Source organism: Parus major, chromosome 13, assembly GCF_001522545.3.
Source record: "Parus major isolate Abel chromosome 13, Parus_major1.1, whole genome shotgun sequence".
NCBI lineage: Eukaryota > Metazoa > Chordata > Aves > Passeriformes > Paridae > Parus > Parus major.
In genome coordinates this window covers 3,274,089-3,288,287 of record NC_031782.1, presented here as the reverse complement: position 1 = coordinate 3,288,287, position 14,199 = coordinate 3,274,089, and the positions used below count along the sequence as shown (strand labels likewise).

The window sequence follows — 14,199 nt, the reverse complement described above, 5'->3', positions numbered from 1 at the left end:
TAGTTGCTGAAGGGGGAGCTAGTCCTTGCCTAAGAGATGGTGCTTGTGAACTGACCCCATTCTTGGGGCCTGTCAGAGCATAATCCCAACAATAGCTGAGGTATTGGTCATCACACTGCCTGTTTTCCCAAAGCAGAAGACAGTTGTGAGTTGAATGGTGAGGAGAAGCACTGCTGGAAAGTAGAGGTTTGAAAAGAATCTCTTAAAAGTCTGAATAGCCATTAGTTCATATGTAAGAGAAGAGCACCAAAGTATATTCTAGTTTGTGGTGAAATGAGGGCAAAAATTTGAAATTAAAAAGTACTCCAAGTACAGTCCTGCCTCCAGCCTGCTCCCCTGCTTTCTATTTGCAAAGTTTCTCCTAACAGCCTGACTAAAAGCCACAAAGGATTGCCAGCTCTCTGATACACATTTTTTTACATAGTGAAAAATTGTTGTCTCAGTCCTTTTCTGGCTTATACAAACATAGCCCCAAGTTTTTATTCTTGATCTACTCTGGACTGTGTCCCACTTGCCTACACATTTTTAAAACTGGAAACAAGTATTTTAATAGCATTGCAGCTGAGGCCTTGCTTACTCTGACAGAAGAGAATAATTATATTTTGTTTTATACATAATATTTCTTCAGAAATTGTTTTACTTGTTTTGCAAAAATAACTTACATTGATGTGATGTTGATGGTTTGCTTTATCCTATTTGAGTTTTCATCTTCATCCTTTCCTCATATTTATTTCTTCCTCTTGCAAACCTGTTTTGCACCTGTCTTTAATTACACCTTGTTGGTGCAAGAGCATTTGTCCAGTTTAAATTCTGAGCCTGTCCAACTGGATTTTTGCAGTCCCTTACAGGCTTGATGTTATCTACCTGTATCTGTAAGAATATTTGCTGTTCTGCTTTCAGAAATTTCAATTATTGTAGAGATTAAAATACACTCCTGAAGGATGTAATTTGAAATGTCTCCTCAGTTTGCCGCAAGACTAATAATAAATGGTTTTTGAGAATGATTTTCAGTCAGTTTTAGCAATTTTACCTTTTTTACACGGGCAGTGATTTTCATAGCCTACTCCTTAGAGTATCATTCAGGACATGAAAGGTTCAGCACTTTTTACTTCAAATGTTTCCTCTGCCATGGGCATTGCTGTCAAGTAATTGAAATTTCCTGCTTGTTTGCATGTTTGCTAATTGTGTGATGTTACTTCCAAGAGCTCCGGGCTGTCCCTGGAGAGGATGCTTATTCATTAGACCTTTTCATCCTGTCAAAGACCATTAGAGTAGTTTGATAGGATTTATCCTTCCTGCAACAAACTAGCAGGTTTTGGCTTATTTTATTTTCCATCTGTACAAATGACCTCTATAAGGACAGTCCCAGGGTCTCTGCAGTGGCCCAGCATTGCGTGGCTCTCTCTGGGATTCTGCTGGTGCAGGGGGCAGCACTGTGGGCCAGGAACAGGGGAGATCATGGGAAGTGTTAAACATCCGTACTTGGAAAAAAATGCTGAAAAATTGGAAAAGACACAGAAGAGCAGTGTGCATATTTTGAGACTGGAACAGAAGCTTTGGACTGGCTTCAAAGGAGGGGAAAAACTTACTACGTGTTGCCTTCAACCCCAGGGGAAAAGCAGCGTGAGAGAGGGGAGTGGAGAGCTGCTGTTGCACAAGTCCAGGGAGCGATGCCCACAGCTGCTCAGTGCTGTGCTGCAGGAACCAGCCTCCCTGGAAAGGAGCTGGTAGCCACAGCCACGGGTCTGTGGCTTTGGTTCAGGCAGGCTGGGAGGTGCTCTGGCCTGGCTGGTGTCCATGGTTGCCCTCTGGCTCAGAGCTCTGTGCCAGGGCTGCTCTGTGAGGAGCTGCTCCCCACAACAAGGCAGGGAGCAGGAGAGATGGGGGATGTGGAGAGCTGGAAGAGCACAGAGGCAGGAGGTGTATTTGGAAAAACATCCCTGCTCATCCTGTGGTGAGAGGTCAGGAGCTCAACCTGTTGTGTCCATCAACTGGAAGCATTTGGTAGAGCCAGCCACAGCCTTGGCTGAGGGAGCAGGAGGATGAGCCAGTGAGAGCTCATTACAAGTGAGAAAAGCAGCAATCTCTGAAGTGTAGTGTTGTGTTTTGCCTGCTGGTGGTATTGGTACTGATGGTCAGTAGGTTTGCTGTGAATATGGAGCTGCTTGGGGGGCAGCTTGGTTTTATTGTGGCCATACATGGCCAGAGGTTAAGGATGTGCTTTTGGGTTCAGAGACAATAGAAACTTAGCCCTTGTGATCACTGCTCTCTCACTTCTTCTTTCTAAAAAACAGGAAGGGATGTTCTTGACATAAGATGAATCTGACACGTTTGCTTAAAAAGTCCTTTGGGTGTTGTGCACAGATAACTACTGCTTTTTTCTATGAAAATCAGAGCTACGGAGATAGGCAAGCTGGGGGTGTGTGCTTCTCTCTAGACACCTCTGTTGGTTAGTGCTGTGCAGGAGCCAGATGGACTTTTGGTCTGAGCTGATGTGGCTTGTGTTTGTCATGATTATCATTGTCCTTGCTGCTTCTGAGAATGCAGATTTGTGTTAACTGCCTGTCAAGCTAAGGCAGAAAACTGAAGAGGACATGTAGAATTGTATGTGGGTATTAAAGGAGTGTTTTCACTTTCCCCAGAACTCCCTTTACAGCAGGTCTTTGTCTCTTGCCCATGTCCTACTCCTGAGGTGTGTCTTTTCTCCCGTGTCTGTGCTGTAGGAAAGTGGGAGTGCCCGTGGCATCAGTGTGATGTGTGTGGTAAAGAAGCAGCTTCGTTCTGCGAGATGTGTCCCAGGTCCTTCTGCAAGCAGCACCGGGAAGGAATGCTCTTCATCTCCAAGCTGGATGGACGATTATGCTGTACGGAGCATGATCCCTGTGGGCCTCACCCTCTAGAGCCAGGAGAAATTCGTGAGTATGCGCCTCCCATAGAAGGCCTGACTAATGGCGAGGACACTCAGCCACCAGAGCAGCTGCCTGCAGAAACAGAGGCAGACACAGACCTGAGTGTTCAGCCCCTGGACAGCCTACCTCAGTCTGTGGCCCTCAGACTGCAGTCACCAGAAAAGCCCCCTGCTACCCTAGCGCTGAGGCTGCCTTCTTCAGACAAGCCCCCCACCACCCTTGCCCTGAGGTTGCAGCCATCAAACAAGCCCCCCACAACCCTGGCCCTCAGGCTACCTTCACCAGACAAACCACCTGCCACCCTGGCTCTGAGACTGCCACAGTCAAATAAACCCCCCGCCACCTTGTCACTGAGGCTGAAGCCATCCAACAAACCCTCCACCACCCTCTCACTCCGGCTTCAGCCTTCGGACAAACCTCCCACCACCCTGTCGCTTCGCCTGCAGCCATCAGACAAGCCCCAGGCTGCCCTGTCCCTAAGGCTGCAGTCAGAGAAGCAGCCTATCATTGTAGCACTGCGGCCTCAGCAGCCAGACAAACCTCCCAGCAACGCCGTGCTCTGGCCACTGGACGAGTCCTCCAGTGACGCCTCGCAGGCCCAGCTGCCGAGCAAATCTCCTCCGGGATCTCCGCAGTCCCCGTTGGATGAGTCACTTGTTGCTGCTGGTGACCTGCAGCTCCAGCTGTCAGATGAGACTCCTGATGCCCCCGAGGTTTTGGAGTTGTCGGACAAGTCCCTCATTGATAGCAGGGCCCAGCAGCCTGAGCTGCTGGATGAGTTCCCTGTGAAATGCCTGCATCCTCCACTGTCTGACAGACTCCTCGCCACAGTGGGGATGCTGCAGTCCCAGCCGGAGGATGAGCCTCCTGAGGCTGATCAGCTCCAGCTGTTGGATGACTCCTCTGCCCAGAGTCCACAGCCACCGGCTGTGGAAGAGGCTTCCAGCTCTGTGGTGCCACAGGTCCCAGCCTTGGAGATGGCTTCCAGTCCTGAGGTGCTGTGGTCTGTTCCCATTGAAAAAGTCCCAGATTCCCCAGTCTCGCGGATCTTGCCCTCAGAGAAGGCTCCTGGATCAGCAGTACCACAATCCCTGCCTCTAGAAAAGGCTTCCTTCTCTGGGGCAGTGCGGGTCCCCGACACAGAGAAGTCTCCCAGCTCTGGGTCACCTCATCCCCTGCCTCCAGAGAAAGCTGCTGGTTCGGGTATGCCTCAGATCCTGCCCACAGAGAAGGCTCCCAGCTTAGGGTTGCCATGGTCCCTGTCTCCGGAGAAGGCCCCTGGCTCCCGCTCACCACACGTCCTGCCCACAGAGAAGGGTCTCAGCTCAGGGGCCCTTCGGATCCCGCTCACACAGAAGTCTCTTTCCCCCGGGGTGGTGCGACCCCTTCCTCCAGAGAAGGCTGCTGATTCCGGGACCCTGCGGGCTCTTCCTTTGGAAAAGGCTCTCAGCTCCGGGGTGTCTCGGCCTCAACTCTTGGAGAGGCCTCTCACTCTTACAGCCCCATGGCCTCAGGCATCCGATAAGCTGGCTGCTGCTGTGGCTCCTAGGCCTCAAGCCTTGGACAAGCCTCTAACTGCATCAGCTCCGAGGCTGTTGCTGTCGGAGAAGGCACTGCGTCCTGTCGACCAGAACGCTCAGCTGAAGGAGAGAGGAGCCCCAGCCATGGAGCTGAGTCCCCAGCAGAAAGAAAGGACCATGTTAGCTGGGGAGCAAATCTCTTGGTCTGCTGGGAAGGTGGTGACACATGTTGGACAAGTACCTTGGCCTTCGGAGAAACTGCAGACGCACGAGCAAAGCCACTGGTCCACCGCGAAAGCCCTGACACCTGCGGAGCAGCCTTCCCGGACAGCAGAGAAACTACCAGAGCCAACCCTTCAGCCCAGCTGGGAAGTGGCCTCAGCCCCCTCGGAGCAGACCCCGTGGACATCAGAGAGATTGCGTGCATTTGAGCAGACCCCTCGGCCAGCCAGGGAAGCACCGGTGCCCCCGGAGCAGGTGCAGTGGCTTGTCACGAACATTCAGACAATTGATCAGATTGCTTGGCTGGGTGGAAAAGCACAGACTCCTCGGGGGCAGGACCCTTTGCCTGAGCAAAACACAGCGCTAGCCTGTAACCAGGATTCTGTCTGTCGTGAGTTGGCTGACTCAGAGCCAAAGTGAGGTTGGTGAATATGGGAGGCAGGTTTCAGTCGTTTAATGTTTAGGGAGGGGGAATCTTTGTTTTGTTTTTTTTATTCACTTCCCTGAGCCCAGCCCCTAACCCATGCACATCCCATCCATATTCTCTTGTGACATGAGCAAGGACATTCTCTTAAATCTGAGTCTGGCCCAGCCAAAGGGAGAGAGCATCTGTGACCTTTTCCTCTTCCTTTCACAAATGGTGAAGCTGAAATAAAGAGTCCACTCTGGGTAAAAATCTCCAATTCCATTGAAATGGTCACATTACTGATCCAGCATGTTTTAGCTCCAGGTTTGATTTTTAGGTGGGTTCCCAGGCACAGCCAGGGGCCTTGCTCTTGTTACTACATTTAAAGAAAGTGGATCAGTCAGGCTGCCCTGGCACTGGAGATGTTTCAGGGATCACGTGGTGAGCAGTCAGATGTGTGTTCTTGCCAGACTTCAGAAGCAGAGAAGGGATTTATTGTCACCTGCCCAGGTCTCTGTCACTGCAGGGCGTTGCTTTACGAGGTTTGTCTGTGTGTTCACTGGGACATGCTGTGTGTGGTTTGCTCAAGGACAGGGATCGTCTCCGGTGAGATGGGAGAGGAGCTCCTGCACTCACTCAGTGCAGTTTTCTCCAGCAATAGGCAGTATCCATTCAGGCTCCTTTTTTACAGAGCTGCAACTGGCCAAGCCCAAGAAGCGGGAAATCTGGAGGAAGTCAGGGAAAAAAGAGATCTTGGAAGAAGTCATCTGGCAGTTTTTTCATTCTTGTGTCTTAATCCTTTAGCACAGGACATGCGGAGCGTTTTCCTGCACTTGACAACGTAGTGACCCATAAAGCAGCAATAGCGGAGCAGAGCAGAGTGGGTTCCTGGAGGTGCTGAGCACTGCCCTGCCAGGGGGACAGTGCTCCCTTTCAAATTTCCATCCAGTCTCTTCTAGACCTCTGTTGACAGCGTGAGCCAGCGGACTGAGCAGTCCTTTCTCCCTTTGCCTCAGACGTGTTGAGAACGTGTTCCCATCACACCTGGTGTTACCAGCAGCAAGCCAAGCCTGTTCCGCTCGCTGCACAGCGCAGAGGCAAGGGTGCCGTAGCTGGATCGGGACCCATCTCAACACCTTCCCCTTGTGTAGCTTCTGGCTTAACTCTTCTACAACCAAAGGAGACTTGAATTAACTGGACTGTGTTGGTGTGCATGTGTGCGCGCGTGTGCGTCCATCCAACTGAATTGTAGTTCTCACACTGGAACACGGTGGGCTCCAGCAACTGGCTGGCTTTTTTTTCCTCTTCTCCCCTTTACAGTGAAGGCAATATTTAGTACCTGGTGGTCATTGGGCTGGTGTCCAGACTAGGCCTGCTGAAAGCCGTTCACTCAAGCGTTGAGGCAGAAGTTGGCTTGGCTGTGGTGCTTGTGGGGCACACAGTAGAGTCCCAGGGACCTGCAGCATCTTGTGACCAGCGGCACCCTCGCAGGCAGGAGAAGCACAGACCTCCTTCAAAGGAGGCCAGGTGGCACTGCCAGGCCTGGATAGGGTTGGTGTCCTGCCGAGGAAACGCTGCTGACCAGCTTTTTCCCACTCTCACAACACATTACCTCTGTAATTACCTGAGCTCCACCGATCTGGGGCTGCAGCCTCGGATCTCCGTGCCGCCACCAGACCCTTGCGCAGCTCCAGTGTGTGCATCCTTCTCCTTCAGGCAGATCCACGGGCCCCTCCCAGGCAGGGAGAGTTCAGCCCCATGCTGACCTCCTTCCTCCAACATGGGAGCAGGTCCTTGTTCCCTCCTGGCTTGCAAATGCCTGCTGCTCCCAGAGCAGACAGTCATGAGCTTTGCAGTTTTCTATGAAGGGAGGCAGACACCTGTACCAAGACAAGTCCCGATCCATTCTCCTTTCCTGATGTGTGCACCCTGAGACAACGTCCTGCTGTAAAAGGCCGGGTGTGCTGGGCATAGGGGGACAATACCAGTGCTGTGGTGCATCTCTTCTCTAGTCCAAATCATTTCAGATCCTTTGTAGAATAGCTCACGACTTGGAAAAGCTTTATGGCTTATGGAAACTTACTTGTTTAATGTTGTTTTTTTCCAGGAAGACTGGCAGGTCAGTTCCTGCTTGCTGCTGAAACTAGGGAAATGCAAGCAGCTTGCATTTCTGCGTGACTCCTCCACAAAGGGAATCAGGACAACTCAGATCCGTTGAGAGAGATTACCTTAAGGGCATTCATTAAGGTTTTTGAATAAAATTTTTTTTAAAAAATTACGACATTCAGTATATTAAGTATTTATCATGTGTGAGAAGGAAAATAAATCTTGAATTTACATTTATAAGCCTTCCCATGAGCTGGACTTAGTCATGTAGATTGTGTAAGTAGGGTTTCCTCAGTGCCAGCACCCAGCTAGCTCCCGCTGTAACCAGAGAGGTCTCTGCACTGCTCTGTCCACCTCCGCTTCGCATTGTCACGTGTTAACTAGTTACTTGTTTCATGAAAAAATAAACTGTGAATATTTTTGGTGCAGGCTTTTTTAAATCTGTAAAATGGAGAAGTTCTCAGTGAATTCTCACAAGAGCAGGTTTGAAAAAAAAAATGAATTCTATAAATCGCGGGCTCGCGTAGCAAGGTGAGGCTCATGGCAGCCGCCTTTCATGCCAGCAGGTGCTTACCCAAAAGCTTGTTTGGAACAGTGAATGTGGATTAAACAGTTGCATGGCATTTCCCACAGCCTACTTTGTTGCAGCTATTGTCTCTGTTCTTGTCTCCCTTTTCCACAAGGATCCAGGTTTCTGGCTTGCTGCCTTGCAGCTGCTGTTGGAAAGTTGAGTTCAGCATAGCTAGGAGGCTGCTTGGCAAAACTGGTGTTGAGGAACATCATTGAAGGAACAAGCCAGGAAGTTGCTCTTCCCTCTTTGTCCTTGCTGGAGCCCTGGGTGGTGGTCTATCAGATCGGGGGGGCTTTTCAGAGGGAGTAGTAGTGTTTTTGGGAGTGTCAGGGCTGTTGTGTGTCACATAGCCAAGGCCTGACCAGCTTTAGAGAAAGGTCCTAGCAGCCCTGCCCTTGTCCAGCCTGCCCTCATCAGGGAGCTTGAGCTGGGGAACCGCTTCAGGCAGCAAAACCCTTCCTTGTGAAGGAAACACGGGCATCTTCTGTACTCACGGTGACTCACTGTGGTGGCAGCTGGCAGCACTGCCTTGGAGGAGGAGAGGGACATGTCTGTGTTGAAGCAGTTGGGTTTGTTTGCTGCTGTTTGTTGTTGCCTTCAGAATTCAGCCAGTTTGAATCACGAGGGATTTTAAAAGTAGATGGTAGAGGCAAAGTAACCCATACCCTGGCAGACTCTGAGAGAGAGCCGCTGCTGCAGCCTCCTGCTGGGGTCACACCTGTGCAGCAGCTTCATGCCAAGGCTGTGATGCTCTCTTGCTGTGTTGGAGGGATACAATCCACCTGGTCATTTAGTCCTGGGTCAGCCCTAATTGCACCTAAGGTGGGTGAGAGGTGACTTCTGTGTTGATTCACTGGTGTGGAGCACTGTAGAAGCAGAATCAAGGGTGTAATTATCTCTGTCCCTTCCCTGGTGTCCCACGATGGCTCACAGGAATTTTCCAGACTCATTCCCTCTTCCCATTTCTGAAGGAGATGCAGGCTCTGCTCATATATGAACACTTTGCTGGTCAACATCCTGCTGCCAGGAAAACTGCTGCCCCTGCTCAAAGCAGTGGGCTGGGGTCAGTGGTCGTGACCTCCACCCCACCTCCGGACCCACTTTAGTGTTGGATTTCCACTGTGGGCAGGAGAGTCCCAGCTGTCCTTTGGTGACAGAGGAGCTCTGATGAGGGATAACAGCGTGGTCAGGGCCTTGTGCCCCCCTCGGGATGAGGGTTGCAGAGGAGGAGCCACCACAGGACCTGTGGGATGTGTGGGCAGGAGGGGAGCAGGCACGGGCCACTGTCCTGGGCCACTTGTCCCATCTTCCCCGGTGCCCACTGTCAGCCAGGGCTCTGGTGAATCTAGCAGGAGAATTGTCACTGTAAGGAATAATCACCTCACCTACTGCACGTCTCCAGATGCAAATTAGCTCATGATAGCTTGCTTTATTGCTATTCTCCAGTTAAACTTTTCCTATTTAACAAAAAAAAAAGCTCACCCGGAACCAGAGTCACTTCAATACACAAAGCATCTGGGTGGTACCATGGGAGCACGAGTTAATTCAGGGTTAAACCCCTGCAGGCAGAGGCTCTGAAGGTGTGGCTGGTGTTAAAATTCGGGAGATAAGAGAGATTGTTGAATGTAAAGGACATTAAAGAACTAAGGTGAGACGGTGCATTTGCTATAAAAGCTTCAGCTAAGTTTCACAGAAAAAAAAAAGAAAAAGCAGCCCTGACCTTGATGCTCTTGGCTGTGTTAGCCCTGAGCGTGCTGTGGGTGTGCCCAGCTCCTGTCGGGATACCACAGCCAGTGTTGTGACGGCAGGGGGAGTTTGAGAAACCTCAGACCTTCAACACCTTCTGTTTATTTTTAATTTCAGCCTTAACTTCTGATTTTGCTTGATGTTTGGAATAACCATAATTGTAACCTGCTTGTAAAGTGCTTTGCCCTAAATTACTGATGAGGCTTTCGGCCTTTGCTAGCCAGTGAGTGTTAAAGCAAAGTGGCAAATTGTGCAGCTACTCTGAAAGTATGGGGGGATGCTGTGTTTGATCTCCCAGGCTTTGCCCGCGCTAATTACCCACCCTCCTGTGATAGTGATAACGCTGGTAGCAGCATTTGCAGCCGAGGCTGCTCCTCTTGCAGCAGCACAGCTGGGCTGATGGGTGCTTGGGGCTCCCAGGGCCTGGGACACGGGACACTGGAGCTTGGGGACTGCTCTGCCACACACCTGGCTTCAGCAGGAGTCTCAGCTGTGGGATGGCAGTGCCCTTGCTTAGCGGGAGATGGGGGAATACAAGATTCCTGCTCCGGGTCCTACAGAAGTGATGTAAGCAAAGTTTGGTGCCGGGGGTGGGGACAGGACAGATTGTGTGAGCTTGGGCTGGAGGAGCAGCAGTGATGGACAGTCCCTACAGCACTGAATCTACCTCCTAGGGAAATCTGAGAAATGGGTGTCACTATGGCCTATTTCAAGGTAAAGTTTTAATCAAGTTTGCCCTTGGCAAAGCCCTTGGGCTATTGTGGTGCTATTGTAAACCGTTGGCAGCTTAGCACAGTAGGGCTGGACTCACGGCTCCTGGCCCACGGGCTGGGGCTTCTTGGCCAGCTGATCCCATCCCCCTGGAGCTGGGGCCGGGCTTCAGCACGTGTGACTGAAACAGGACAAGGAGTGACTCGGTTCCTTCAGTTTATGGTGGTTTTGAGACTCAAACCAGTGTGTCACTGAGCCCCATGGGGAGCCCATGGAGCCACGTGAAGCAAGCAGGCATCTGCTACTGCATGTTCTTTGTGTCTGTTTGGTACTGAGCTGGTTTCAGTTTTTGTTTCTTTTTCTGATGTTTCCGAGTTGTTGACTTCAAAGAACTGGGTTTTGTGTATTTTTTTACACACTGGGAACTTGTTAAAAGGAAAAGCAGCAAGCACTGGGAGGCTCAAGGTGGAGCGTGGCTGGAGCTGAGGGTGGCCCCGGCTGGCGTGGGTGGGAGGTGAGATGTGTTGGCAGCATCGGGAGCAGCAGGGAGTGGCTCTCCCTTGGTGCAGAGCACTGCCCCACCAGCCTGCTCGTCCCCAAGACACCGTGTTGGGCACCGTGCCTCGCTTTTAATGTCCCCTGCCACCCTCCAGCACTGTGTGCTCCTAGCTGGGGTCCTGGCTGCCAGCGAGCCGAGGGCCCTGGGGAGGGTGGCTGCCCACTGCCCCTTTCTCACTGCCCGGGGACATGGGGAGCCACTCGTGGCAGCAGGGTAAGTTGTTCTGGAGTCGTGAGTGAGAAGTTTGCTTGTGGGAGGAACAGAAACTTGGTGTGAGCAGCCCCACGCTGCCTTCCTTCCCCTCTGAGGTCTGCTGCCCGCAGTGGCAGCGAATGGGGGTCCCTCACAGGCTCCCATTCTGCAGGCTCAGGCAGAGGGAAAACACACCAGGAATCAAAGATCCCAGCCAAGGCAGGGGCCGGAGCTGGAGCACTGCAGGGGGGACAAGGGGGTGCTCAGCCCTGGCCAGGAGTCGTCTGTCAGTTTTAAGGAGGAATGCCAGAGCAGGTGAGAGAAAACTACATATTTCCAGCATGTATATTATTTTTAGAAGAGGGAGAGGGGAGAGTCTTGGACCATTGATTACTTTCATTTTGCTCCCCTTAGACTGTTGGCTGTGTATGTGAAACTTATAATGAAAAGAGGGTTGCCCTGCCCAGGTGCTCCCAGAACATGTACTGTAATTCTTTGTATATAGAAGAAAAATTACTGTAAAGTAAAGTTTAACTTTACTCTCGATGTCCTCTTGTGGTTTGTCTTGCTGAGTGGGGGGAGGCAGGGAAGGAGAGCCCTGACAGCCTCGTGTGTAGGGGTACGGCTCAGACCACAACGCGTTTTATTTACATTGTACACCTCGAGAGAAGACGCTTAAATAAATCTGCAAAGAATCGAGCATCTCTGAGAGAATAAGTTACTGGCCACCGCTGGGCCACCACAGCTCCCACAAACACCACAGGTGGCAGGGAGGGGGGTCCCCAGGGTGACAGTCCATGATTCCCGGCAGTGCACGGCAGCCCTGTGCCGCTCTGTGTGCCAGGAGAGCAGTCCGTAGGCTGTGCTGCAGCCAGGCACAAACAGCTAAAACACAGCAGGTAAAAAACCGGAGCAGTCCAGCACGTGCCAGCTGCCCATCCGGCAGCAGCGATTCCCTTTTGGCACAGGGGCTCAGTGGTGGCAGCAGCTGTAGAAGTAGGGACTGTTCCTCTGGCCCAGGTTGACACCCTTGTCCTCTGGAAGAGAGCAGGAGCGGCAGGCTGCTGGCACGTCCACGCCACCAAAGCTGCTGGTCCCAGCTGTGGGCCCCAGCAGGTCCCCTGGGGAGGGTTTGGTGCCCCATGGAGAAGTGGAGAGGTTCAGGGTCATGGCACAGCTTACAGCCATGGCACGGCCCAGGGCGGGAGGCACAGCCAGGCTGAACATGCCTGGGCAGGGCTGGTGCAGAGCTGAGCCTGTCCTGCAGCCCAGCAAGGCTCCTGGCTGCCAAAGGCCACCATGGCCCAGCTGGGTGGATGTGCTGCATGAGGATGCTGTGATGGAACTCAAACTCCACGAGACAATCCCTGGCACGGAACCGCAGCAGCCCCAAGGGTAGCCCTGCCAGACCCCCAAAGCTCATGCTCTGCACCCTCCCTAGAGGCACAGGAAAGGGTGCCTGGGGAGGGACAGGTCCTGCCTACTCACCTGTCATCACCTGGAAGGCAGAGAAGTTGACATAGTCCTCAGCCACCTTTTGGAACAGCTCGTCTGGGGGGAGAGGAGGCATGGCAGGTGTGGGTGCCCAGCTGCCAGGAAGAGCCCCCAGCCCTGCTCAGCCAGAACAGCCCCAGTGAGGAGCTACTCACCCACGCTCTGGCCTGTTTTACTGGAGGTCTCAAAGAGGTCTGCTTTGATCTCTGAAATGAGAGCCCAGGTTGGCACTTGCTGCAGGTGCAGCAGATAAGGCTCCACTGGCTTGTCTGCCCCCAGAGTCACCCCTTGGGCACAGCTGCTGACAGCAGGCTGGCAGGGACCCAGGGCAGGGCTCCCAGCCCCTTGGCCCAGCTGGCCACGTGCCTGCCCATGCTGGGACATGCTGTGCCCAGGAAGGTCCCATACAGGGAGCCCTGGTGCCATTGAATCTGCTGTGGGCACACACCAAGGGCAGAGCTCCTCGTGTGGACACAGCAGCTCAATCCTCCCTCACTCCCCACCCACTCAATGCTCATGAGCCCGGGAAGGGCCAGCAGCGGCCATACCATCAGCATAGTCCTGCACATCATGGAAGTCAACCCCCCGCTTCCTCCTGTCCTCCTCCAGCAGGTCACTCTTGGTGCCACACAGGTAGATCCGGCAGCCCTGCAGCAGGAAAAGGGTTGGGAGGGGTGTGCTCATGTCCCCACCACCAGCACCCCTTGTCCCGTGGTGAGGCTTCACAGCCCCCTGGCCCCCCTGTACCTCCTCACAGTTCTGCAGCTCATTCACCCAGAACTTGGCTCGCTGGAAACTGCCACTGTCAGTGAGATCTGGGGAGAGGAATCGGGGTCTGCTGACACTGCTCCTCAGTGCCCAACACACTGGTGTCACCACCACCACCACCCTGGGACCTTTGCAGCTGCCAGCACCTTCCCTTTCCCATTCTCCGTGCCCTTACCGTAGCAGACGACGGCAGCCCGGGCTCCCCGGTAGTAGATGCGGCTCATGGCCTCATAGCGCTCCGAGCCCGCCGTGTCCTGGGGGCGACAGGGAAGCGCTCGGCAGGTGACAGGACTCCGAGGGGCTCAGGGGTCCCAGGGGGTGGCCAGGGATGTCAGCGGGGGGCTGGCAGAGCCCTCGCCCCTGCACTTACCCAGATGCCCAGGGTCACTGTCTGGTCCCCCACGCTCATCACCTTGGCCACGAAAGCGGCTCCGATCGTCTGGAAGCGAAATAAGAGGAGCGGTGGGAACCGGCCCGGGGATGCGGGGGCATCTGGCCTGGGAACACGGTGGAAACCGGCGCAGGGACACGGGGGAATTCAGCCCGGGGCGTGCGGAAGGAGGGTGAGGAAACGAGGGGAGCGACCCTCGGGCGCGGGAGGGACGCGGTGGGTCCCAGCCCGGACAGGGGGAGGACAACACGAGCGGACGCCGTCCCACGGACGTGGGTGGCAGCGCCCCGGGGACACGGCGCGGAAACGGGGTGGCAGCGGGCAGGATGCGGGTCTGAAACGCGAGGGGCTCATCCCGGGGAGGCGAGGGAGACACGGGGTGCGCCATCCCGGGGACGCGCTGCAGCAGCGCGGGGCCGCGAGGTGCCGGTGTCACTCACGTTCTGGTAGGGCCCGGCGCGGAAGCGGCCGTGGGCGCAGCGCTCCACGAGGCTGCTCTTGCCCACCCCCTCCTGCCCCAGCAGCACCACCTTGGCGTCCACCCGCCTCCCGCTCATCCTGGCGCCGCCGCCGCCGCGGGGCGGGGCCGCACCGGGCGGGGCGG

At 53.8% G+C, this 14,199-nt stretch overlaps 2 protein-coding genes across 10 annotated transcripts in view; one reads left to right on the top strand and one right to left on the bottom strand.

The window, feature by feature from the left end:
* Positions 1–11,488, top strand: part of NSD1 (nuclear receptor binding SET domain protein 1) — a 59,911-nt gene extending 48,423 nt beyond the window's left edge. For 3 of the 8 annotated variants that reach the window (XM_015641752.3, XM_015641753.3, XM_015641754.3), the window contains one exon: positions 2,724–11,488. In XM_015641752.3, the coding sequence (XP_015497238.1) occupies positions 2,724–5,071 (2,348 nt within the window). In that variant the 3' untranslated portion in view covers positions 5,072–11,488. The remainder of the gene's footprint in view (positions 1–2,723) is intronic. The other 5 variants (XM_015641750.3, XM_015641747.3, XM_015641755.3 and 2 more) reach the window with 5 other exon arrangements.
* A 74-nt stretch (positions 11,489–11,562) lies between these two features.
* RAB24 (RAB24, member RAS oncogene family) lies at positions 11,563–14,191 on the bottom strand. Of its 2 annotated transcripts, none has more exons than XM_015641756.3 (8): positions 14,036–14,191; positions 13,575–13,643; positions 13,380–13,458; positions 13,184–13,251; positions 12,985–13,084; positions 12,592–12,642; positions 12,431–12,493; positions 11,563–12,063 (listed from the first exon to the last, which is right to left on the bottom strand). In XM_015641756.3, exons 1-8 carry the CDS (start codon positions 14,150–14,152, stop codon positions 11,915–11,917), a joined length of 696 nt encoding a protein of 231 aa, XP_015497242.1. In that variant the 5' UTR covers positions 14,153–14,191; the 3' UTR covers positions 11,563–11,914. The 2 variants fall into 2 exon arrangements, with proteins under 2 accessions (XP_015497242.1, XP_015497244.1); XM_015641758.3 differs by having other exon boundaries at positions 11,563–11,979; positions 14,036–14,185.
* Between the last annotated feature and the right edge of the window lie 8 nt (positions 14,192–14,199).

Coding starts and splice junctions, on each gene's coding strand:
- RAB24 (XM_015641756.3), bottom strand. CDS start 14,152: ATGAGCGGGAGGCGGGTGGACGCCAAGGTGGTGCTGCTGGGGCAGGAG. Junction 13,252..13,379: donor GGCTGCCGTCGTCTGCTACG/GTAAGGGCACGG, acceptor TCCTCTCCCCAG/ATCTCACTGACAGTGGCAGT. Junction 13,085..13,183: donor AGCTGCAGAACTGTGAGGAG/GTACAGGGGGGC, acceptor TTCCTGCTGCAG/GGCTGCCGGATCTACCTGTG.